Below are 24,479 nucleotides of genomic sequence, written 5' to 3'. Positions count from 1 at the left end.
GGGTTCCATGAAATGACATTGGCAGTAGGTTAACAAGTACTAGGAGCTTCCTCAGTGCTGGCCCTGGGCTGTGACATGCATTGACTCCTGTTGCAGTTATTAGTATTAAAATTACATGCAAATGGGGAACTGATGAACCTCGGGAGGAGGAGGCGATGTGTGAGCAGGGGCTTGAAGTCTGACTGGGATTTGGGACCTGAGAATGAGGGAGGGGTGTCCTCGCCAGCGCCAGGAAAGCAGGGAGCAGGAACACCCAGCCGCTGTCGGTAGGAAACCAGGACTTGGCCATGGCCCTGGGGGGAGAGGGAAAGGGGCCCCACTCAGATCCTGGATCTCAGATTCAATTCGGTGAACCGTTTGCAGCCCCCGGGCCCTGCCATGAGTGAGTGAGCATGGTCCTTGGGCCTTCAGGTCCTGCGGGATCCTTTAAGAAGCGCATCTCGTGGTCTTCTAGATGTTTCCACGGCCTGGAGTCTAGGTCAGCTTGCCTGGGGTGGAGCCCTAGTGAAGCTGGCCGACCGAGGCCGCGTCCCTGGCCTTACACTGTGCTTCCTCACGGGCACTTCTCAGTCAGTCCTGGGCTCAGTCAGGGCCCACGTCAGGCGGTGCAGTCCACACAGTTCTGGCCACTTGTAAGCACGGGGTCTCTGGCCAGCATGGCCCCTCACCTGCCGTGACCCAGCAGAGCTGCTCAGCTGCCCAGGCCTTCCTTTCCTGACTGCCCTTCTCTGGACTTTTTTTCCCCAGGGGTTGAGCCCAGGCGTGCTTCACCACGGAGGCACATCCCCAGATCTTTTTATTTTTGAGACAGAGTCTTGCTAAGTTGCTTAGGGCCTCACTAAGTTGCCAAGGCTGGCCTCGAACTTGTAATCCTCCTGCCTCGGCCTCTGGAGCCCCTGGGATTACAGGCACGGGCCCAGCTCATTGGCGGTTTTGAGAGTCGGGCATGACCTCTGGACACACGAAGTCCCCAGCATGAAGTAGCTGCCCGCACACGTGCACACATGGCCCATGACTGTCCTCACCCGGCCTAGTTGTGCTGTGGTTGCTGTGTTTGTGGGAAGAGGGTTTTTCTCATTAAAAGCTGGTGTCGGGGAAGGGGCGACCCAGCAGTGGGTCCTTCAGGACAGCTGAGGCTGCAGTCACCTTCCCAGAGAAGGACAGTGCTGTGCTGCTCCCTCACTCCAGGACTGGCCAAGGCCCCGGGCTGGGCTAGCCTCCTTCCTGGAGTGAGCGCCTCGGGCACCTCTGGAGCCTTTTGCTCAGGGGGCTGGCTCCCTTTGGGGTGGCTCTGGCTCAGGGTTGCTGTCCCTGCCCAGGACCTGGGTTCCCTTCTGCCGAGGCCCTGTTGCAGGTGCAGTGTGTGCTGCCTGCCGGGGTCACCAGGAACAGGCCTCACCCAGCAGCAGGCCCCGGGGCTCTGGAGTAGGTGGAGGACACCTGCCCATCTTGGGCTCTTTCTGGGCGAGGGGCTGGTGCAGATAGAGCTGGGAGTGAGCTCCACAGACCCGGGAGCAGCCTGTGCAAGGCCCCAGACCCTCAGGCCCTGGGCCACACTAGATTAGCTTTTTCCCAAAGGCAGTGGGAGCCATGGAAGGTTCCAGGTGGTCAGGCTTCCTCCCCTCTGCTGCCGTGTGTGGGAAGAACCAGGGACCAGGATGGGGCCTGAGACAGGAGTGGCCGGCGGGGGGCGCAGGCTGGGCTGAGCTGTGCCAGCCTTTTGACTGGGCCCTGGTCCGTGAGGAGGCAGGGCTCACCTTGGTGGCCTCGCACTGGGGAGCAGAGGGTGGCTAGGGCGGGAACCCAGCAGGTCTTGCTCCTTGGGAGCCCAGGAGTGGGGTCCAAGGACCTGCCATTGCTGGACAGGTGTTGGGTGCCCTTCCTCCAGGGCAGCTTACAGACTGGCCTGCTGCAGTCCCTCACCCTTCCTGGCATTGTCCCCTTCTGGGGGCCCTGGCTCCCCTGCCCACCTGGCCGGCTGGGCTCTGCAGGGTCCTGGCTGCTGGCTCAGTCTCTCATGGGCCCTGCCTGCCCCGTTTCCTGCTGGCTGATGGAGCCTGTCATTACCCCTCCTCCCGGCCTCCCACCTGATTACAGGTCCCAAGTGGGGCCCTGTGTCAGCCTTTCTGAGAGAGGCCACCCACAGGGCCAGAGCTGTGGGGAGGTTCTGTGTCCAGGGCTGCGTCTGGTGGCGGTGGGAGGTGGATCTGCCCAACTTTGGTTCTGTTAGATTCCGACTGCTCCGGGTTGAGTGTTGCTGGGGAAGTCACTTAAGCCCCTCTGAGCCTTAGCGGGCTGCTCCGTAAAGTGGAAGAATTGTGCAGCGGGCACCATGGGGCTGCTGTCAGCTGGCAGAGTCGGTGGTCAGGTGGAAGGGCCTGGGCGTGGCGTGGGGACCTGGCCTGCCAGCCCAGCTCTGTCACAGTGTGCTCTGAGACCCCGGGAGAGTGTCACCACCTCTCTAGACTTGAGGTTCCCTTGCTGTCCCAGGCAGATGATGGCCACGGTGGTCCTGTTTTGTTTTGGGTCCTACAGAGGTTGAACCCAGGGGCGCACTACCCCCTGAGCCACATCCCCGGCCCTTTTTATTTTTTGGTTTTCAGACAGGGTCTCACTAAGTTGCCCAGGCTGGCTGAAACTTGTGATCCTCCTGCTTCAGCCTGCTGAGTTGCTGGATCACAGGTGTTTACCACACCTGGCTCAGGGTGGTCCTTTGGACAACTTGGTGACATCCTGATGTGATGACAAACTGAGCCCCTGCCCCCACTCCACCTCTGCTGTCCCCTGGGCGTGGGGTGGGTGGGGTCAGTGCCCCTGGCTGCCTCCCCACCTCCCCACCCTGGACCTGCTCCAGGAACCAGGCAGGCAGGTTCTGAGCCTGCCCCACCCTCCAGGCTACTGTCACCTGCCTGGTTTCAGTGACAAACCTCTCAGCTCTGAAACCCTGAAACTGGGGCTGGGCCTTATGGGTGAGGTGTGTCCCTGAGCCCACTGGAGGGACTGGGTGACTTCAGGGATGGCCTGGCCTGGTGCACTGAGCTAGGGCCAGACCAGGGCTGGGGCTGATGGGAAGCCCATGGTTGACATGAGGCTGGATGTGATTGGGCTGGAGATGGTCTTCCTTGTCCCTATGCCCAGCCATCAGGGTGGAGTGGGGACTCAGGCTCTGGCTCTGGGGCTGGGAGCTGGGTTCAGATTTGGCTTCTGCTGTGGCTCAGTAGGAGACGGGAGGGCTCCCCGGGCTCCGGCCTCGGTCTCCTTGTCAGAAACACTCCTGGTCCCGCTCCTGCCTGTCCCAGGGTCGGGTTGGATTTGGGGGATGATGATCCAGGTGGGACAAGCTGTGCCATGCACTGGCCCGGGGAGGCCATGAGAGGACAGAGCAGGCACTCCTTCACCTAGTGTCCTAGACCCTTGGGGACATAGCTATCTAGGGACGCTCCCCAGGGACTCTGCACTCCTCCCCAGACTCAGCTCAGCAAGTCTTCTGTATGTGCCTCATTTTTCCCATCTGCACAGTGGGCCCAGCACCCTGTCCCCAGCTCCCTGTCCCCAGCTCCCCAGGCTCCAGGGAACTTCAGGCCGCCTGGGGGCCTCCCCAGTTCCTGCTCAGTCCCCGCTGTCACCACAGGAAGTAGCATGATCCTTAACATTGTCAGATTGGAGAAGCAGAGATGAGTGTTCTTCCGGGTGCTTGGCTGCTGGGCGTGGGGCTGAGCCAGGTTGGGGGTGGCTCAGCCTCGGTTTCAGGGGCCCCCCTGGGCTGGAGGACCTGGGATCAGAGGCACTTTCTAGGAGCCCCCATGCTGTGCCTCCTCCTAGTCAGGCATCATCTTCTCAGAACCCTGGAAGGCGGGTCCTGCTACCTCCAGTTTGCAGAGGGGGACACTGGCTCAGAGAGGGGGAAGTGCTTTGGCTGAGGCCACACAGCTGGTAGGTGACAGTTGGGACTCCAACCAGAGCCTGCATGCCCCTGTGGAGATAGTGCCCCGTCACCCCCCGTCCCGCAGCCCTTCTGTCCGGCATGAGGTGGCTGCGGTTAGCCCTGGTCAGACTGAGTCACCAGCCACTCCGAGGAGGTGCTGAGGCCAGCATCGTGGTCAGCTCCTGAGGCCAGGGCAGCGCTGATTAGATTGTTGTTAAGATTTTAGGTCAGCTGAGGCGACAGAGACCCACCCACCCGTTTTAGAGTTAGGACCTGGAGGCCCGAGAGGACCCAGTGGGTGGGCAGATTCCCTGCTGCTCTGGCAAGATGGGAGCAAGTGCAGGTTGAAGGCCTGCGTTTCTGCTCCGACTCTGTGCCTGCCCCGGTGTGACCTTGGGAAAGTGACCTCGGCTCTCTGAGCCTCAGTTTCCCCACCTATGAAATGGGGCTAATAATGCCTGCTTTGCCTCTCCTTGGGACTGGACAAGGACCCAGCAAGAAGAGAAGATGAAGCCCTACCTTGGAAATTGTAGCAATGCCACATGAGGGGACACTGGGGTGGGGAGGCTTCGTGGGATGGGGGAATCCGGGAAGGCACTGAGCCAAGATTTGAAACCCACTTCTGTTTCCTTCTGAGCGGTGTAAAATGTAAAATGGAGCGGGGAGCAGTGGCGTGCACCTGTGATCCCAGCGGCTTGGGAGCTGAGACAGGAGGACCACAAGTTCAAAGCCAGCTTCAGCAACAGTGAGACACTAAGCAACCCAGCAAGACCCTGTCTCTAAATAAAATACAAATAGAGCTGGGGATGTGGCTCAGTGGTCACGTGCCCCTGGGTTCAATCCCCGGTATAAAAAAAAAAAAACAACCCAGTAGAATGGAGATAATAATATACTGTGAGTGTTAAGTGGGGTCCGTCCTCCGTGGGTAGGCAGGCATGGTGAGCCCTGGGAGTTCTGGGGCCAGTTAGTAGGGCTGGCTGGAGAGGGGCCCTCAGGGTTACCCTCCACAGTACCAGAGGGTGTCCTTGGAGAGATGGGTCCAGTCACGGTAAGGTCCACGGAGCACCCGGTGTGCACCAGCCCGCTGGAAGATTCTACTCCTGGCTGCAAACCAAGCCCTGTGAGAGGGTGCGGGTGCAGGTGCTTCGCCCTGGCCCCGTGTCCCGGGAAGTGTCTTTTTCAGAGCTGTCTACCCAGCCCTCAACCCTGTTAGCTGTGACATGGAGACTGGAGACGGAAGTTCAGATGGGCAGTGGTGTCCTGAGGTTGGTGGCACTCAGCTCTGCCCCCAGAGTTCACCAGCTGTCCTTTCAGGCTAACAAGAGACCTAGGACCAGAGGCAGGTGGAGCAACCCACACGGGTGCAGGTGGTTGTGTTGACTGACAATATGAAATGCCCACTCGTGAGCTGGGAGACCCCCAAGCCCAGGTGGATGCTCTGTGAAGCAGGGTTTTCACTGACCTGTGTTCCGGTGGGGGCCACTGGAAGAATCTGTGTGTTGGGGCAGAGAATGGGTGGGCCCTGCCCTGAGTGGGCAAGCTTCCCTGTAATGCTGGGGGTGTTGCTGGCGAGGGACCCAGAGAGGCTAATGGCTCTGGGCACTGGCAGAGGTTAAGCATAGTCAGGGGACCTGGGTTCCTGGGGGCGGGGGAGGGGACACACACACACACACACACACACACACACACACACACACACACACACACGAGGCCCCTCCCTGCCTGCTTCTCCACCCCACCTCTGCTGTGGGCGCTCCCTCTGTCTGATCTCTTGACTTTTGAAGACCTGCCCATCATTGTCATTATTTGTCTTGGTTCTTTTAGGAAAAAAAAATCTTTTTTTTTCTTAAACAATAAAAGTTACACCTGCTAATAAAAATGCCAGACAGTCTCTAACCACTGTTACTTCGAGCTGAGCGCTATTAGGGATTAGCAATAGCGTTCAGGATTTGGGGTGGCCCCGGGCGGAGACTATCACCGGCCGTCTGCATTCTGCAGAGCAGAGGGAATGGGTTCTGGGATGCCCATTTCACAGATGAGGAACTTGAGGCTCTGAGAGAGCTGGGAGCTTGCAGGGCTGGCTTCTGGCCCTCACCAGGAGGCTGGAGGAAGGCTCTGCCCACCGTGCCCGTCCCCCAACCCCACCACCCAACCCCACCGCGGCTTCTCATGCAGCAGCACCTGGGCTGAGTCATGGCGGAGGGAGGATGAGAGCATTTGGCAGGAGGGCGGGTGGGGCTGGCGCACAAGCAGGCTGCCCCACCCCAGTACCTCTGTAGCACCTCGTCATTGTGTCATGTCCTTTAGCGGTGGCCTCCCAGGTCCTGGGCCGGGACCACGAGGTGGGCCCTACTCTGCAGGGGAGCCACGGCTTCTTTCCTGGCTCCCTCCGGGGTGGGGATGCGCTGTGGGGCCCTGTGGGCAATGGCTGGACCAGGACCCGAGGGGTCAGCCGAGCGGCTGGAGCTGCAGTTGCCTCCATCTGCTGTGTGACCTCTGGATGTCAAGCCCACCTCAAGGTGGTGAGCTTTAGTCCCTGGAGCTGTCCGGTGTCTTCCCAAGTCCCCGCTGTGTGGGGTCTCCTCTGGGAGGGAACAGGAAGAGCTGGTGAGCAGGTGTGGAGGAGAGAAGGTGCCCCAGGTTCCTGGACTGTCTCACCCATGGACACCCACATGGGGACAGCGGGTGGGGTGTTCTGCTGACAGCTGCCTGGAGATGGCTGCTGCAGGGTGGCGAGACAGGGAGAAGTGGGTCCTGAGCAGTGCTCACAGGGCGGGCCGACGGGGAACCCCAAGGTGAGGGGGCTGGATGGGTCTTGGCGGAGAGCTGGGCAGGCAGAGGACGTGGTCCGGCTTGGCCTCCCTGATGCCCCAGGGCTACGGTGCCCACCCGAGTCCTTTCCCTGAGTGCTGCTGGCCTTGTGGGTTCCGGTGGCCCCCAGAGCACCCCTACGTTTCGTCTCGTGTTTCTGTGGCTCTTCCTTTGTACCAGGCACGTGGCAGTTCCTTCCCAGCCGGCTGAGGACATCTCTCAAGAATGTGCTCAGGGCTGCCTGTGCCAAGAAGCCAGCCCGTGGCCCTGTTCTCCGCCATCTTCCCTCCCAGCTGCCCCTGGGCTGCCAGGCTTATGCGGAGCATACCAAGTTCCCAGGCACAGCTGGGCCTCCGTCCTCTCTGCCTGGAACCTGGAACCCCTGGCGGATGCTGCCACGCCCTCACCTGGCACTTCCAGCCCTCACCCTTCCCCGGCAGGCGCCCCTCCACCCCACCCAGGGGCCCTGAGTTCCAGGAGTGCTGGGCGTGGGGAACCCCACTGTCCCACTTGTTTGGTTCTGGAATTTCAGGTTGTGGGTTTATCTGAATTTGGATCCGGCGCTACCCAGCGCCTGAGTTTGGGGAGCAAGAAACGCCTGTGGTGGCAGCTGGGGGTGGGGTCATGGCTGCTGCATTTCCTTTGGGGTACGGCCCATCGCCCCGCCTCCCGCTCTGCCCAGGCCTCTCCGTCTCCCACGCCGCCTGCTCTGGCCCTGGCCCTCATCTCCTGGGCGCCCAGCCTGGCGGATTGAGAATGAATTTCGCCCTTGGCCCTCCCGCCCTGCCCGGCACCTCTGCCTGGTGCTTTTACGATGCCGTTGGCAGTACCAGCCCGACCCAGGGACCCAGAGCTCAGCCTCCACTCAGCCTCTGGCTCCCTCCCTGTGGGCGCTGGCCACAGCATCTTCCTGGTTCTCACTTCCTCCGGGCTCCTGGGTGTCCTCTCTGCCCCACGGCCCTGCCTGACCCGGGCCTTGGACGCCCCTCGATGAGCTGGGCCTGCTCCTGGCGCACTTGCCCGCGTGTCCCTCCACTGTCCAGGCCTTTATGAACGAGCTGCTCCCGCCTTGGATCCTGCAGCCTGAGGCTGGGAGCCATTGTGGCTGGGCAGACCTGAGCCAGTCCTCTCCAGTTTCCTCCTGGCCTGAGGTTGAGGCCCAGATTCCAGACATTCAGGAATTGAAGTCCTGTCTGGGGGTGGATGCCCCAGGGCCAGGCTGGGCCTCCCAGGGCCAGGCTGGGGCCTCCCAGGGCCATGGCCAAGGGCCCTTGAGATCCACAGGCCCAAGGTTTCTGGGGGTCAGCAGAGCCCAGGCGGAGACCACTGGGTCCAGGAGCCTCCTCACCTCTTAATGGGGACAGTGATGGCGCTGGCTCCCCAGGGTCCTCGTGTTCCTTTGGGATCATGTGTCTAGAACCGGCTTGTCCCCAGGGTTGACGCTCAGGGGCAGCTGCAGGGGATGGTGACCGTGAGGGTTCATGCTGGTCTCTTCACCACCTCGATTCATTTTCTCCTGCCCCTCCCCCGCTTCATCTTCTTCCAGAACAATTCCATGGCCTCCGAGAGAGTTCTGATTGTTTATGGTTTTTAAAAAATAGGCATCAAAGCAAATTCCTCATTTGTTCCCCCTCCCGCCTCCTCCCAGCAATGGGGTGCGCAGGCAGGCGGGTCCGGAGGGGTGGCGGGCTGACTGCTCCGTGCTGAGGAGAGCTGCAGGGCCAGGCGTGCTTCAGAAAGCCGGAGACCCTGAGCCCTCCTTCCTCCCTGGCCTCAGCCCCTGATGGGTCCCCAAACTGCATCCTGGCCCCTCACCCCTGGATGTGTGACCTGTGCCAGCAACTTTGCCTCTTTGGGTCCCAGACTCCTCTGTAACGAGGTTACGGGGCCTTCCTCACAGCCTGGGGATTAAGTGAAATGCCACCGAGCCAGGTGACTGGCCTCATGACAGGCAGGGTCCTGCCAGCTCCTTCTCCTTTGAGAAAGGAGCAGGTCTTTGGAGCGTGGAATCCAAGTCCATCAGGGGTAACAGGGCCTGTCTATCCCCGAGTCCCGCGCCCCCGGGGTGGAGGGGAAACTGAGGCCTGGGAGGGAAGCTGCGTGGAAGGCCGGACTCGGGCCGCGGCTTCTGGGGCCAGGAACCCTCCCCTCGGCGGCGCGCGCAGCCCTGCCTGGGCCTCAGTCTCCGCATCTGGAGGGAGGACGTCCCGCTGGGCCGAGAGCAGGGCTCTGAGAGCCAGGCCCACCCTCTGCCTGAACTGCTTCAGCAGAAGAGAGAAGCAAATGGCCAGCAAAGGCAGAAAGACCGCTCCGTGGGGGCTGGGGATGTGGCTCAAGCGGTAGCGCGCTCGCCTGGCATGCGTGCGGCCCGGGTTCGATCCTCAGCACCACATACCAACAAAGATGTTGTGTCCGCCGAGAACTAAAAAATAAATATTAAAAATTCTCTCTCTCTCAAAAAGAAAAAAGACCGCTCTGTGGAAGACTGTTTTAGTGTTTATTTTCTATTTTTAAAGGAATCATGATTATAAAATAACTCAAATGCTGTTAAAAGTGAATAAGGGAGAAAACCTCCCACCTCCTGCACCCAGAGTGATCCTTCCCCCCACGAGTTCTCGGGACTAAACCTAGGGTCGCTGTATCACTGACCTACACTCCCATCCCTTTTTATTTTTTGAGACAAGGTCTCACTAAATTGCTGAGGCTGGCCTCACACTTGAGATCCTCCTGCCCTGGACTCCTTTGTAAGGAGACACCATTCAATGTGTGATTCTGTGACTTGCCTTCTCTTCTCGGCAGCCCATGCCGCCTTCCCCCACCCCCGTCTGTGGTCTCCATGTAGATCTGCTCCGCCTCTTGGCCCTGTGTGGACGCTCTGCTTGCTGCACGTCCTCTGGCTTCTGCCCTGCCTGGGGGCAGGTGCCTCTGGACTGCTCCGCAGGCGTAAGCGAGGGACGCAGAGGGCGCAGCACCCTCCACATTGCACACGGCCACCGGCCGCTCTCCAGCTTCTGGGCTTCCCCGCTGGTCTGACGGGACCTTGCGGTTTGCTTGGTTGGCATTTGGTCCCTGGTGAAGCCGGGCGTCTTTTCAGGGGCCTGTGTGTCTCGGAGTTTTCCGAGTGGCCCCTCCCCATATTCCGTTCCAGAAGGTTCTCCCTTCCCCCTGGCGGCCGCCTTGCGCAGCCCGCACGCGGCTGGCCGGGATGCCCTCAGAAGGAGCGAGGCCTGCAGGAGCTTGGGGGTGGGTGTCCACAGCAGCTCACGCCGTGTTTGTTCCTCTCCTTCAGAGAAAACCGGGAGGATCCTGACCGAGTTCCTGCGTTTCTATGAGGACCAGTATGGCGTGGCGCTCTTCAACAGCATGCGCCACGAGATCGAGGGCACTGGGCTGCCGCAGGCGCAGCTGCTCTGGCGCAAGGTGAGAGGCGCGGAGGGGGCCTGTTGCCCTGACGGCGTCTCAGGGCCCCTGGTGCCCCAGGGTCTCCGGCTGCCCACGCCCTTCATGGTGGGAGCTGGGCCCGACTCTTGGTAGCAGATCCAAGGCCAGCTGCCCTCCACGAGCCTCCGTTTACCGCTCTACCCGGGGCAGCTGTGGCTGCAGCAGGGAAGGTGCTCGGGAGTGTTGGCTGGTACCATCATTGTCATCAGCTTCGTGATTGTACCCATCAGCAGCAGGATTACATTTTCCCAGGAAATATCTGTCAGATTAGAAGCTGCCTGGCTCCATCCTGGGGGTCAGTGTGGGTTGGCGGAGGCACCCAAAACCTCTGGGGAATGGACTCTGGCCACCCTGGTGAGGGGCTAGAGGCAGGAGTGGGGAAGGGATTCAGGATGTGGGTCAGGATCTGGGTTCCCGGCTGGAAGCTGCTGTCACTTGGGAGAGAAGCCAGCTGTCACTCCCTTGGGGATGGAGTAGGGATCCCTCTGTCAACCCAGGAAGTCCTATTTGATGGCGTTGCATGTCCCAGGGATGGGATCAGTCCCTTTCAGTGACCTCTACTCTTTGCCCCCTGGTTGGCCAGGCTGGTGGCACAGGGAGGGTGAGGAGCAGGGAGTGGCGTGGCTCTGTAGTAACTACTTAACCTCTGGTTGATGCTGCAGGGCAACCACTGGCTTCCCTCTGGGAGACTGGATTGGCTAAGCTGATGCCATGGAAGCGAGGTGCCCACCAGGTCAGCCAGGTGGCTCCTGAGCCCTCAGTGCTCAGGATGACTCCCCAGGAAGGGAGGCAGGCTCAGAGCCTGCTTCAGACTCCTGGCACAGGCCCTTTCTACTCATGCCCAGTGGGCAGTGGACAGAAAGGGCAGGACTGTGTTGTGGTCCCCCAGAGCATCATGTGCCTTGCTTTTGGACCCAGAAAAGGCTGTCTCTTCCCCTTATATCATGGCAACTTCAGGACCCCATGACAGCAGGGAGCAGAGGTGTCCAGATGTGGCCTGGCTTGGGTATCTGGCAGGTGGCACCTGTGTGGCAGGATAGGAGACCTGGAGTCCAGCCTAGGTGAGCAGGGCCAGAGCCGTTCCCCCTTCTAGAATGAAAGGTCACAGGCAGCCCAGGTTCTAGTAACGCAAGAAAAGTGGGGGCCATCCTCAGTGAGGCATAGCCTGCCTTTCACTTTCACAGGGGTGCTCACTGCAGGGAAACAGTGACTGAGGCCAGCCCCGAGTGGGGAGTCTGTTTTGTCAGGCACCAACCCATCACAATGCGAAGTCCTAATCACAATAAGAGATACTGCTCTTTTTTGTTTTGTTTTTGTGGTGCTGGGATTGAACCCCTGGCCTCAGGCAAGCACTCTACCTCTAGCCCAGAAAAAATAGTATTAGTAATTAGAATATTAACAGTGATTGTTTTTATTAGAAACAATCAGTGATGATTAAAAATTAAATGAAGGGCTGGGGCTGGGGCTCAGTGGCAGAGCACTTGCCTAGCATGCATGGGGCACTGGGTTGGATCCTCAGCACCACACACACAAAAAAATTAAATAAATAAAATAAAGGTATATTGCATCCATCTACAACTTAAATTTTTTAAAAAATGAGAATAGTAATAATATCTAAAGCAGCAATAAGAAAAAATGAAGACAGTGGTTATTCTGTGCTGGACACAGTTCATTCAGTCCCCCCACAGGGCTCCGAGGGGATATGTGCCCAGCTTCTCCAATGGGTGACTGGGCAGGGCCGGAGCCCTGGCTCTCTGAAGCTTTGCAGAGTCTTGCCTGGGTTGTTGGTTCCGTCCCCCTTCCCACAGGCCTCCCCTCCAAACACAGCTTTGCCACTTGAAAGTCTTCAAAATAAAACCCACACCCGCAGCCAGGCAGCCATTGTGTGTGGCCCGGGCTCTGGGGTGGGCGTGGCAGTGGGGTGCCCAGTCTGACTCCTGGCCCAGCTGCCTCTGCACAGCTGGGACCACCCCGTCCTAGGTCTGGGGGCTCACAGACCAAAGAGGCCTGGCCGGGCTGGGCAGGCAGGGGTCTTCCAGGGTGGAAGGACACCTCTGGCTGCTTTTTCTGGAAAAGACGGTGGGAGGGCTGGTTCCAGTGGTCTAAATATAGAGGCTGCTCTGAGCTCTGACTCGGCCAGCCCACGGGGTGGGGGGCAGCAGGGGGGCAGTTTTTAAATTTTTTTCCTGTAAATATTTTCAGCCAGGGTAGGAAGCATGGCGGCTCCTATTGTTGGAGCACAATGGCCTTCCTTTCCAGGAGTGTCCTTCCAGAGGAGCCGGGGAGAAGGAGCACGCAGGGCCGGGGGCAGGAGGCAGGGCCTGCACTTCCGCTGCAGGGGCTTCCATGGTTGTTTTTCTTACAGGGGGAACTGCGTGTGTCACAGAACAAGCAGAATTTACTGAGAAACAGCACTAGACCACCCTGAGTCCCCCTTGTTCCATCATGGCTTCTTGGCTCTTTTCTAGAAGCTTCCTGGTACTTGTCTGTTCAGGAAGTGGGTGCTTGGATGGCCAAAGCTTCAGCTTGGGTTCCCGCCCCTGGTCCAAGGACCCTCTTCAGAGAGCCAAGTTCCCACCCCCAAGTCAGTCCATGGAACTGGGAGACCATCACACGGACCCTGACTCCTCCTGATAGTGGCTGCCAGGTGCCACTGTCCTCATGTTACAGATGAGGAAAGGGAGGCTTTGCAGGAGGTCTGGGCATGTCTGCAGGCCACACAGGTCACTGGCCAAACATTAAGCATGTGCAGCCTGGTGCCGTGGCCCTTGCCTGTAATCCCAGTGACTCAGGAGGCAGGAGGATAGAAAGTTTGAGACCAGCAACTTAGTGAGACCTCTCTCAAAAAAAAAAAAAAAAAAGGGAGAGTGGCTGGAGATGTAGCTCAGTAGTAGACCACCCCTGGGTTCAATCCCCAGCCCCAAGAGCACACACCGAACACACCCAGACTGAGATCCCCTCTATTCCCACCCACATTCAGGGGGGCTATTGGTCAACTTCAGAACTGGGGACGCTCTCTGGATACACCTTGTTCAAGGTTCTGTAGTTCTGAGGGGAACCGAGGCCCAGAGTCTGCAGAAACTTGCTTGGACACTGGGGCCTTTGAGGTTCTCGCTTGTAGACATGTCCCCTCCAGCTGGGTGACTGCCCTGCGCCAAGATGGCAGTGGTGGGTGGCTGGGGCAGGCAGCCTGCTTCTCAGACCCAGTCCCTGTTGGCTGTGTCTGCCCTGGGTCCGAGTCCCTGTGCCACCACTGCCCTGCCTGGCCCCCCGAAGAGCCCCTTCACTTCCCTGAGCCTTGCTCTTCTGCCAAGTGGGTGAGACGCAGGTCCCCCACGAGGCCTGGGTGAGGCTGGGTGGGAGCAGAGGGTGCCCTCAAGGCATGAGAGCCGAGGAGACCCCATTCCCTTGCAGGCCCAGGGCCTCACTCCCTGCCCCTTCCTGCCAACAGGTGCCACTGGAGGAGCGCATCATCTTCTCGGGGAACCTCTTCCAGTACCAGGAGGACAACAAGAAGTGGCGGAACCGCTTCAGCCTCGTGCCCCACAACTATGGGCTGGTGCTGTACGAGAACAAAGTGGTGAGGCACGGCCCCCAGGCCCCGGGCCCCCAGGCCCCCGGCCCTCACCCCTGCCATCTTCCCACACTGTGGTCTAGGCCAAAGCAAGATCTTGGTGCCTTCCCTCCTCTTCCAACCTCCTTTTCCCCTGGTTTACTCCCCCCCGTTACTGGGGATGGAACCCAGGGCCTTGGACATGCTAGGCAAGCGCTCTACCACCGAGCTGCACCCCAGCCCCTTTTGCTCCCCTGGGTTCCTTCTCTGAGTGGCATTTCATTCTGTGTCCAGGTGCCCAGCTCATAAAGCTGACAGGAGCCTCCTCCTCACATTCCTGATCCCTTCTTTGCCAAGGCCTGTGCCGGGCCCTCCGCCCACCTTGGCTCCCCCCCCCCCCCCCCCCCCCCCCCCCCCGCCTCCATCCTTGCTCTTCAACACCCCTGGAAGCTGTTTTCCTTGCCCTCTGCCTGGCTGCCCTCTGGGCAAGGCACCTCTTCTCCCTCCACGACTCCCGCTGCCCTGCTGGGCTAGGAATGTGGGAGAGGAGTGGGAGCTGATCTGGCCTCATCTGCTTTGGGTCCTGGGGAAGCCCCAACGGGTTGAGCCATAGGCCTGATTCATCCACCAAATATTTCTCCCGAGTAGCCCAAGGGATTGGCCGGCTTTCCTGACCCAGGGCAGGTCCATTTTCAAGTAATGTAAACAGGAGCAGCCTGAGTCCCAGGTTAGTGGTTCTCGAGCGTTGCCATGCATCGGAATCAACTTGGGGGCTTGTTTAAAAAGGTTACTAGGCCTACCCCCAGAGTTTGATTCAGGTCTGAGGTAGAGACTGAAAACTGCCTTTCTAACAAGTTTTAGGGTGCTGTTGAAGATCTGGGACCCGGCTGCCCATCACTGAAGGTTCTGAGCTGCTCTCAGGAAGTGTTTTGAATAGTGCCACCTAGTGGCAGGGAGCAGCCCAGCAGCCCAGCTGTATGAGCTACTACATCAAAATTTCCCCCCTACTGGATGAGGAAAGCTGTGTGCTGACCCATTTCTCCTCCAAAAGAGACCTGTGTGGTGCTTAGAACCCAGGAAGTTGTGGGTGGAGGGAGACAGTTCATGGGAATGCTCAAAGATCCCAGGTTTTAGAGGCCGGTAGCCCTTGCTCATATCTGCCACTTCCTGCCTGTGGTAATTTGTGAGGAATCCACCTATTGGATTGTGAGCATTTCTGTGAAATGAAGCGTGCACTGCCCCTGGGACACTGCCCAGTATGTAAGAGACAGCTAGTGGAGCTGTTGGTAAGGGAAGAGGCAGTGGCAGTAGTAATGATAGTAGCTACCACCTCGGCAAGGCTCACTGAGCCCTGGTCTAGGGCCAGGCGCTTGCTCAACAATTTGTGTGGACTCTGTCACCCCATCCTCCTCCAGCTCTGAGGTAGGAGCCTGGCGCTAGGCTGGAATGGTTGCCATTCCAGCTGTCTCTAGTCACCAGGGTGGTCACACTCTTCTCATCCCTCTCTCCCCACTTCTGGTCTGACTTCTCCTCCTCCCTGCCTGGGGCAGACAACACGGAGTAGGGCCTTGGAGCCAGAGTTGGAGATGGGATTTGGGCTTGGCCACGCACCCTTCACACTCAGGGACCATATCTCTTGTTTTCTCCCCAGGCCTATGAGCGGCAGGTCCCACCCCGAGCTGTCATCAACAGTGCAGGCTACAAAATCCTCACCTCCGTGGACCAGTACCTAGAGCTTGTTGGCAACTCATTACCAGGTAAATAGGCCCCTCCAAACCCCAGCCACGCTGCCCTGCACAGGCTTCAGGAGTTGGCCAGGGGAGGGGGTGGCCCTGAGACGCTTACTCCAGGCTCCACATCTTCAGAGAGGCCAGTTGGGCCTAGAGCTGCCCTCAGAGGCCAACCGCAGCGGAGCCTGCAAAGGAGAAGCCTGGTAGGCCTGAGGGGTGTTCCCTGAGGCCACAGGGGGATGGACCTGGACCATTGTGGGCCCCCACCTGAGTCCTGCCGTGCCTGAGCCCTGTGCTTCTCAGCTGAGGAGTGGGGGTCTTGCTCTCTGCCCTTCCCAAGGACCCCTTGAGTCCTTGAGAGTCTCCAGGGAGAAGACGAGTGCCACCCTGCCTTGTAAACCGTCACCTCAGTGCTGTATGTGAGGGGCGCTGTGCCCGGGAGTCCACGAAGGCTCATGTGAACATCACCTGCTGTTCAGACCTCCCCGGGCACCAAGGGGCTGGGGGACACATTGTGCCCCCAGCTGGGATTTGGGACTAGTGCCCCCATGGTGGTTGAGACTTGGCAGGAGTCTAGTTCCTGGACACCAGGCCTGACCCTGGCTGCTGGCTGGATCGGCACAGGCGGCCACCTCCCGACTCCAACCATCAGCTCCCTCAATCTCTATGAAATAGGGTGCTGAGAGGACGGATCTTAGGGTGTGGCACCTTGAGCAGTGCTGTGTATACCAGGCCCAGGCCCACCCAGAGCCAGGGCCACAGAACTGTTATTGTCATATTAACCACAGGGGCGGGCCACAGCCCAGGGCCAGTGATCTCCTGGATCTCAAATATCCACGTGGATCAGAAGAGAAGAATTCCTTTTTATTTATTCTGTTCCCCGCCCTGCGGCCTCCCTCCCCACTGGGACATTTAAACTACACCTTGGCCTCTGGAGCTGAAATTTGAAGGGAAATCCAAGAAGATAATGCTTGGCCTTGAACCTGAGGGCTCTGACCTGTTCACACAGAATTTAGAACCTTACCCGAGAGGGAGGCAGATGCACTTTACCTCCACTACCCTGATTCATTTAGCTGGGCTGTGGAGGACAGAAAGTGGGCTGCTGCCTCCCCACTGACCTGCTGTCCTGTGACCCTGGGAAACTGCAGAGGGCATCTGCTTAGCAGGTTCTGTCTCCACAGGCACCACTTCGAAATCGGGCAATGCCCCCATCCTCAAGTGTCCCACACAGTTCCCACTCATCCTCTGGCATCCTTATGCACGTCACTACTACTTCTGCATGATGACAGAAGCTGAGCAGGACAAGTGGCAGGCTGTGATGCAGGACTGTGTCCGGCACTGCAACAATGGTGAGATGGGCAGTCCTTGTTTATGTACTGAGTGGCGACACCTGGTGGCTGAGTGAGGTGTGGCATCCCAGCTCTATGTGCCATCCCAATTTTCCTTCTGGGACTGTAAGAAAATGTTTTGATTATTGCTCTTCATCTTCCTTGATGAAAACACTTCTGTGGGGGACATGAAAAAAAATTAGGAGATTGTTCATACAGGTGTGATTGCTGAGTCCTCAGACCCTGAATCACAAAATCACATCCTGATTCTACCACTTTCTAGCAATGTGACCTTAGGCAAATGATTTCCCTCTTGGATCCTCTATAAAATGGAAGTGATAATCCCTCATGTGTCTTAGGGGGTTTGTAGGGATTCACAGTGAGAGTCCACCCTGCTTGGTTAAGATTGTTCTTATTACATCATCTCCCTCCTGACCACCAACAGGCAAGGTGATCCGGGCACACCATTTCCTCCCTGTCTGTAAACTTGTGTGGGAACCCTTCCAGCTCATTTATTGACACTTGTGTCTACTCTGAGGATGCAGCAAGGGAGCGAGGCGTGTTGCCTGGTGTTGTGTTCCTGCTGACTGTCTGGAGGGGGAGACAGATGTTAAACAGATGAGCCACCAGGGTGATGAGTCAGCTGTGTTGGGTGCTGGGGGTGGGGGGAGCCACCAGGGAGCCTTGTGCATGGATTGGGGGAGGTGCTGGCCCTGAGACTTGGGGGGAGTCAGTCAGGGCAGCCTCCATCGTGGCAATGATGGCTGAGACTGAATAGTCACAGGGTTGGAGGGGCAGCATGGAGGGAGACAGAGCAGGAGCTGAACAGAGGAGGAACTCCCAGGCCCTGAACCTGGGGGAATCTGAAGTGGACTGAAGTAGGCGCTCTGGGTTCAAGTCTGGAAGGGCCTTGTAGGGCTCTTGTTGTGAGTGTGTGAGAGTGTGTGTGTGTGTGTGTGTGTGTGTTAGTACCAGGGATTGAATCGAGGGGCACTTTACTGAGTCCTAGTCCTTTATATCTTTTATTTTGAGACAGGGTCTCCCTAAGTTGCCCAGCCTGGCCTTGGGCAACTTGCCACCCTCCTGCTTCAGCCTCCTGAGTGGCTGGGATTGTAGGCCTCTACCACTGCTCCTGGCTGGCCTTATAGGGCTCAAAAGAATTAAATCAAAAAGGTTCCCCGGTACCAAGAAAGTCTAGGATTGTCTCTCATGGTGGGGTGGGGGGCCAAGTGCCTCTGTGGGAGGAACCCTGTCCTGGACCCTGAACTTCTTCCTGGTGATCTTGCCCCAGGAGAGCAGAAGGAGAATGCTGCGCTTCCCCTGCCCTGGCCACAGCTCTGTGCCCTGGGAAGGGACTGTGTGGGCCCCTGGGTGGAACCCAGCACACCCACCCCCTTCAGAACCGCCTCTGCCCCGCCTGGATGCAGCCAGGCCAACTCCTGCCACCTGGGCTGGGCCCTGCCCTGCTGCCACAAAGGGCCTCCTGTTCCTAGGTCCCGGGGCCATGGCTCTGGCCCAGACTCTGGCTGCCTGGCCTGGGACAGCCTCCCCCTCCCCCAGCCCTGGGCCAGCGCTGTCCTCTCCAGGGCTGTTGGCTGACCTAGTCTGTTTGGGTGGGTGACCCCAGGCCACGTGGTGGAAGGGGTAGGGACCCAACATGGGGGGAGAGCCACCATTCAGTCCCCAGGTGTACAGTAGGGGTGATAAGGCTCAGGGGAGAGTGGGTGAGCTGGTTCTGGCAGGGAGCACTCAGCCGGAGGCCTGCAGAGCCCCATGGGCCTGGCATGCCTTGGGCAGGAGGGGGGCCAGGGAAGGAGGGGCAGCCTGAGGAAGGGTGGCCTGGCTGGGCTGGCCCCTCACCCCAGGGCGAGAGCTGCAAGGCAGGTTCCAGACACGGTTCTTTGCTCCACCCTGAGGACTGTGAGAAAGTTCTCTGCTTCTTCCCTCGTGGAGGCTGGGCCTGGAATTTGTGGAGTCTGGAACTGCTGGCTCCTGGGGCTGCCAGGAAGTGGGGGGTGGGTGGGGAAGTAGGCCAAGCTGGGTGGCCGCCAGCTCGTCCTAGGGCCCCCCTCACATCCTGCATTCCTGGAGCAGCAGGGGTGGGGGTGGGGGTGGCAGGAGGCGCTGGGGCATGGCTGTGCAGTCCTGTGTGAGCCCCGAGTGCAGAGGTCAGGCCTCTTCCTGTCTGAGGTCTCCCTCCTGCTCCTCCTGCTGCCCAGGGCTGAGGAATGCAGTTTCCCTTCTCCAGAGGCTTCTGGTTCCGCCCTCTCCAGCGGGTGGTGGGTTCTGCCTTCCCTGTGTGCCTGAGGCAGTCTTGGTGACTTCCCTCTGGGTGAGGACAGCGTCCCACTGGTTCTGAGGGTCGATGAGCTGGTGTGCTGGTGTCCCCCCCCCCCTGGGCCTGGTCTCTTACTTTCCCAGGGTTGCCATAACCAAATGGCCAAGACGGGGCTGGCGTGGAAATGCCATTTTCTCCCAGCTCTGGGTCAGGGTGTCAGCGGAGTTGTCCCTCTGGGCACATATTTTTTGGTTTTGTTTTGTTTTTCGTGTATTTCTGCTGGGTCCCGGGGCTTGGCATACACCAGGCGAGCGCTCTGCCACTGAGCTGCGCCCCCGCCCCTTTTAGTTTATTTTGAGACAGGGTCTCACCAAGTTGCCGAGGCTGGCCCTAAGCTCCTGGGCTCACGTGATTTTCCTGCCTCAGTCTCCCAAGTAGCTGGGACGGTGACAGGCACACACCACTGTGCCAAGCCCTGGTTTTCTTGTTTTAAGCAACTTCCTCTTGTTAAGGATCAGCCTTTGGGTGGGGTCTCGCCCTAATCCTCCAATTTAGCCTCTCTGTAGGGTCCTGTGTCCCACACAGGGCTCTGAGGCCCTGAGGGCTAGGGCTTCAACATGTGATCTTGTTTGGGGGACACACAGGAAGAGCCCAGGAGAGGTGACCTCCAAGCTTGTCAAACTCGGGTGCGGGCTGTGTGCAACAGAGGGAGTGCCCAGAGTCAGCGGCTCCCGTTTGGTGGCCAGGGCCTGGGGGCCTCACCCAGCCTCCCTCCTGCTCCCTGCCCCTCCTCACCCTTTCCCCCCTGGGAAGCCACCCAGCAGGACCTCACGCAGCGACCTCATGTGGAGAGGCTGCTGTGCACTGCCGGGTTTTCCAGGCAAAGCCAGTCTCTAGGGTGCAGCCCCTACCCCTGGGGGCCAGCTGGAACACCCCCCCTGCTCCCAGCATGCCCTCCTGATGGGGGAGGGGCTGGGCCTGGGTTTCCTGGTGCCCAGCTTCGCCAGCTGCACCCCTGGGTCCCGAGGCTGGTCCCGAGGTGTGGGCAGAGCAGGGGTCCTCCCCACAGCAGAGCGGGGCTTTTTCTCTGCGGGGGTGACTAACCCTGTAGTCACTGCCGTGGGCACTGGGTTCTGAGCCAGAGGCTGCCTTTTCCCCTTCTCTGGGCTCTGGGGACATTGTGGTCAAAGGCACGTGGCCAGGGGAGACCGCCCTGCGTGGCTCTGTGCGTTCTAACCACGTTCGTCCTCGGTCAGATTCTGTAACTTCCTGCTGCCAGGCTTCCCCACAGACAGCGGTGTCCTGTGGAGGCCCCGACCGGCCCCTCGGCCCTCACAGCTTGAGCCTGTCCCCACACTGACCCAGGGAGTCCCCAGTGGGTCTGTGAGGCCAGGTCAGGGTCATCGTTCCCATTGTTCAGAAGAGGAAACCGAGGCCCCTCTGGGTTGGGTGGCCTAGAGCGAGCCTCAGCCAGCCACTTGTCTGTCTGTCTGTCAGCTGTTGGCCCGGCTCGTCGGTGGCCGCCCTCATGTTGGGCCACAGGGTCGAGTATGTGGGACGGGTTGTGTGGCCTGCCCAGCTGCAACTGTCCACTATCCAGGGCCGCGGGGGAGGGACAAGGGCACGTGGCCACAGACCCTGGAGCCGCTCTGGGTGGCTCCCTGGGAGAGGGTGGCTCCTGGTCCTGCCCCTCCTGTCCTGGTGATGCTGAGCCGGCGGCGTGACCTCGGAGCCAGCCCGACTTTTCCTGTGACATAGACCTAGTGGCAGTGCCCAGGTCCGGGGCCTTGGGGATGAGGGCACAGGGGCACCACCGGGCTGCTTGTCCTGTCACGACAGCTGCTGCCAGGGTGTCACGTGTCCCTCATGACACGCATGCCATGTTGGGGGGGTCTGGTCAGTCAGCTGGTCCTGGTGGAGACCACTGGTGACCTCTGTCCTCCTCTCTGGGCAGGGATCCCGGAGGACTCCAAGGTGGAGGGCCCTGCGTTCACGGATGCCATCCGCATGTACCGCCAGTCGAAGGAGCTGTATGGCACCTGGGAGATGCTGTGTGGGAACGAGGTGCAGGTGAGGACAGAGGCCTGTGGAAGTCACCCTGGGCCAGGAGGGTGGGGCTGGAGCAGAGAGGGGGGTTCTGGGGACTGTAGGTTTGGAAAGAGACGCAGCTCAGAGTTGGACAAGTGGGGGCCGGTGAAGTGGGGGTATTGTTTTATTTTTTTGAGACAGATTCTCACAAGTTGCCCTGGCTGGCCTTGAACTCTCAATTCTCCTGCCTCAGCCTCCCAAATAGCTGGGATTACAGGTGTGTGCCACCGCGCCTGGCTGTGATACTTGTTATCTACTGATCACCTCCGTGGACCTGGTGTTGGGGTGCAGCTGTGAGCAGGAAGGATGCAGCCCCAGCCCTCGGGAGAAACTGGCATTCCACACACCCACGCACACACTTGCATGTTCAGGCAAAAGGGGAAGGGAGAGCAGTATTCAAGGTGGGGAGCAGCATGTGCAAAGGCCCGGAGGTGGAACCCCTGATCCTGAGGACCCTGCAGGGCACCCTGCAGGCAGGTCCATCCAGTGGGGACGATGCTCAGGAGCAAGGGCAGTTGGTGGCATGGAGCAAAGCCAAGCCAGAGGCAGGGGCTGGAGTGGCCGAGAGGAAGCTGTGGCTGGGTGCTCCAGCCCTGCCCCGCCTTCTGCCTCTTGGTCCCAGATCCTGAGCAACCTGGTAATGGAGGAGCTGGGCCCCGAGCTGAAGGCAGAGCTCTCCCCGCGGCTGAGGGGAAAGCCCCAGGAGCGGCAGCGGCAGTGGATCCAGGTGGGTGGCCGTGACCCTGAGGTGGGGTGGGACAACAGCTGGCCTGTGCCCTGGCCGGCGCTGACGCCCCCTGTGCCACAGATCTCCGACGCCGTGTACCGCATGGTGTACGAGCAGGCGGAGGCGCGCTTCCAGGGCGTGCTGTCCAAGCTGCAGCTGGCCCGGCCGGCCATGGAGGCCGTCATCCGCACCGACATGGACCAGATCATCACCTCCAAGGAGCACCTGGCCAGCAAGATCCGAGGTGGGCAGCCGGCCGTGCCGCGGCCACAGCCCGAAGGTGCTTGACCTCAGGCCTCCCCCTCTGACCACAGCTTCCTTCCTGCTGCATGATCCTTGTGTGGCTGGAGGATCCTCTGTGGCCCCTCCAGTCCCTCCAAGTCGTCATTTGGGGCAGTTATTTCTGTGAACCCAGGTCCTGAGGCCGAGAGTTTTTTGGTTTTTTATTGTGTTTTTTGGTACCGAGATTGAGCCCAGGGCTGCTTAGCCACTGAACCACGTCCCTGGCCCTTTTTTGCATTTTATTTAGAAACAGGGTCTCTGAGACCCTAGGGCCGTCCAGAGCCCTCAGGGCCTAGCCTCCTGAGCTCTGGGGTCCAGGCGTGCACCACGTGCCTGGCAAAGGTTGGGATTTTCGCGCAGCCTTCGTCACCCTGGCTGGCCCGGGTTGCTGTCCTGGCCCCTCAGCCGGCGTGGCTTCGCCTCTGGGACATTTACTCTCCAGGGCAGTTCAAGCTCCTCTCTGTCCCCAGGTGGGAGTCTGTTCCTGTCAGTCCCCTTCAGGTCCACTGAGCGCTCTCAGTCCCCTGCAGGTCACCCTCCCCAGCTGCATTCAGGGGAGCTGGATGAGACACCCAGAGTTGACATTAGCCAGAGGGGGGTGGTACCAAGTCCCCCTGGGTGAAGACGCTGGGTCAGAGCGCCCAAGAGAGCCCTCGCCCCGGGGCCAGGCCGCGCTGCCCGGGGCAGGTTGCCGTCTTTCTCTCTTTCTGATAAACCCGGATGTTTCCCAAATTCGGGTGTCGACTTTGCACAGGGCCACACTGCTCTGGGCCCCTCCGGGTAGTATGTGTGCCCAGGAGCACTTGTTCTGTTTTTCTAGAGTCACCAGATCCCCCAAGATGGCCCTTCCCCTCTGCTGCGGCAGGCGAAGACCAGCCCCAGGCCCGGTCAGCGCTGCCGGCTCCCATCCCCGAGGCCTCCTGTCCTCACTGCGTGGCCTTTTCCCTTATCAGCTCCTTCTCTGGAGCCCTCGAGCTTGTGGCTGCCACTTGTGGTTTTCTGTAAAGAGAACGCCCCTGGCTTCCGGGTTCGGGGACAGCTGGAGGCGCTCGAGTGTCCCCAGGGCGGGAGCCTCCACTGACCAGCTCCCCGTGCCCGCAGCCTTCATCCTCCCCAAGGCCGAGGTGTGCGTCCGGAACCACGTCCAGCCCTACATCCCGTCCATCCTGGAGGCCCTGATGGTGCCCACCAGCCAGGGCTTCACTGAGGTGCGCGACGTCTTCTTCAAGGAGGTCACCGACATGAACCTGAACGTCATCAACGAGGGCGGCATCGACAAGCTGGGCGAGGTGAGGCCTGGCTCTCCCAGGGCCGGCCATGTGGCCCTGCGTGGGCTGCCCTCCTCTCAGGCTCAGTCTCTAGACACGGAGCCGCTGGAGACCAGGGGCGGGCCACCAGGACACAGTTGTCACAGGTCCTGGTGGGGGCCAGCAGTTAGAGGAGAGAGGGACACTGACCCCTGCCGGCAGCTCCTAAAGCAGGATGCGGCGGAAGGCGGGAAGGCCCTGCAGATCCTCACCTCCTCGCACCGGCCACCTCGGCCGGCCCCAGGGCTCTGGTCTGGGCGGGCGTCTCCCTGGGTGTCTGGCTGCTGGAGTCCACGCCCCCAGAGGTGCGGCCAGAGCCTGCCTTGTGTCCCTGCCGCATCCTCCACATCCCAAACGCGGGGCCGGGGATCCTGATCAGGATTTGAGAAACAGAAAGGACCTTAGCTGGTAGAAAGCCCCTTTCAATTTTGGAGCTGAAGACTCTGAGGCTCAGAAAGGGTGAGCGACCGCTGAGGGTCACCCAGCAGGGGTGAGCGGGCTGGCAGCCCCACGCGCTAGGCCCCGCCTCCTGGCCTTCAGCTCCTCCTTCGTGTCCTGGGTGCCGGGTTGGCACCCCCAGGAGGCTGTTCCTGGCCGCCTGGCCCCGTGTCCACACGTCCCTGCTCCCTGCAGTACATGGAGAAGCTGTCCCAGCTGGCCTACCACCCCCTGAAGATGCAGAGCTGCTACGAGAAGATGGAGCCGCTGCGGCTGGACGGGCTGCAGCAGCGTTTCGACGTGTCCAGCACCTCCGTGTTCAAGCAGAGAGCCCAGATCCACATGCGAGAGGTAGGCCCCCGGCTGCTGCCCCCAGCCTGGCCTGCACCCTGCCCACCGCCCCGGGGCCCTGCTCCCCGCGGCTCCCTCCACCTCTCCTCTGGGTCAGAGTGTCCTCTTGTGCCTGTGCCTCAGCGCCAGTCAGCTGGCTCCCCTTCCTTGGGGGGGCCCTCCCTCCTCACTCCCCTCCCTCCCCTCCCTCCCGCTCTCAGGGCAGGACTGGCCCCAGGGC

At 60.0% G+C, this 24,479-nt stretch overlaps 1 protein-coding gene and 1 long non-coding RNA gene across 2 annotated transcripts in view; one reads left to right on the top strand and one right to left on the bottom strand.

Moving 5' to 3' along the window:
• Niban2 (niban apoptosis regulator 2) overlaps positions 1 to 24,479 on the top strand; it is a 48,448-nt gene that overhangs the window by 21,075 nt on the left and 2,894 nt on the right. The window contains exons 2-10 of the mRNA XM_005320988.5: positions 10,026 to 10,156; positions 13,629 to 13,757; positions 15,382 to 15,487; positions 16,642 to 16,809; positions 21,021 to 21,136; positions 21,777 to 21,881; positions 21,963 to 22,125; positions 23,265 to 23,452; positions 24,104 to 24,259. Coding sequence (XP_005321045.1) covers positions 10,026 to 10,156; positions 13,629 to 13,757; positions 15,382 to 15,487; positions 16,642 to 16,809; positions 21,021 to 21,136; positions 21,777 to 21,881; positions 21,963 to 22,125; positions 23,265 to 23,452; positions 24,104 to 24,259 — 1,262 coding nt within the window. The remainder of the gene's footprint in view (positions 1 to 10,025; positions 10,157 to 13,628; positions 13,758 to 15,381; positions 15,488 to 16,641; positions 16,810 to 21,020; positions 21,137 to 21,776; positions 21,882 to 21,962; positions 22,126 to 23,264; positions 23,453 to 24,103; positions 24,260 to 24,479) is intronic.
• LOC144377366 (uncharacterized) lies at positions 21,261 to 24,107 on the bottom strand. Its single transcript, XR_013438314.1, has 2 exons — positions 23,683 to 24,107; positions 21,261 to 23,580 (listed from the first exon to the last, which is right to left on the bottom strand). It is a non-coding gene; the product is annotated as an uncharacterized LOC144377366 (long non-coding RNA).

Source organism: Ictidomys tridecemlineatus, chromosome 4 (genome assembly GCF_052094955.1).
Source record: "Ictidomys tridecemlineatus isolate mIctTri1 chromosome 4, mIctTri1.hap1, whole genome shotgun sequence".
Lineage (NCBI taxonomy): Eukaryota > Metazoa > Chordata > Mammalia > Rodentia > Sciuridae > Ictidomys > Ictidomys tridecemlineatus.
The sequence above is the reverse complement of the archived record's forward strand: the minus strand, read 5'-3'. Positions and strand labels throughout refer to the sequence as shown.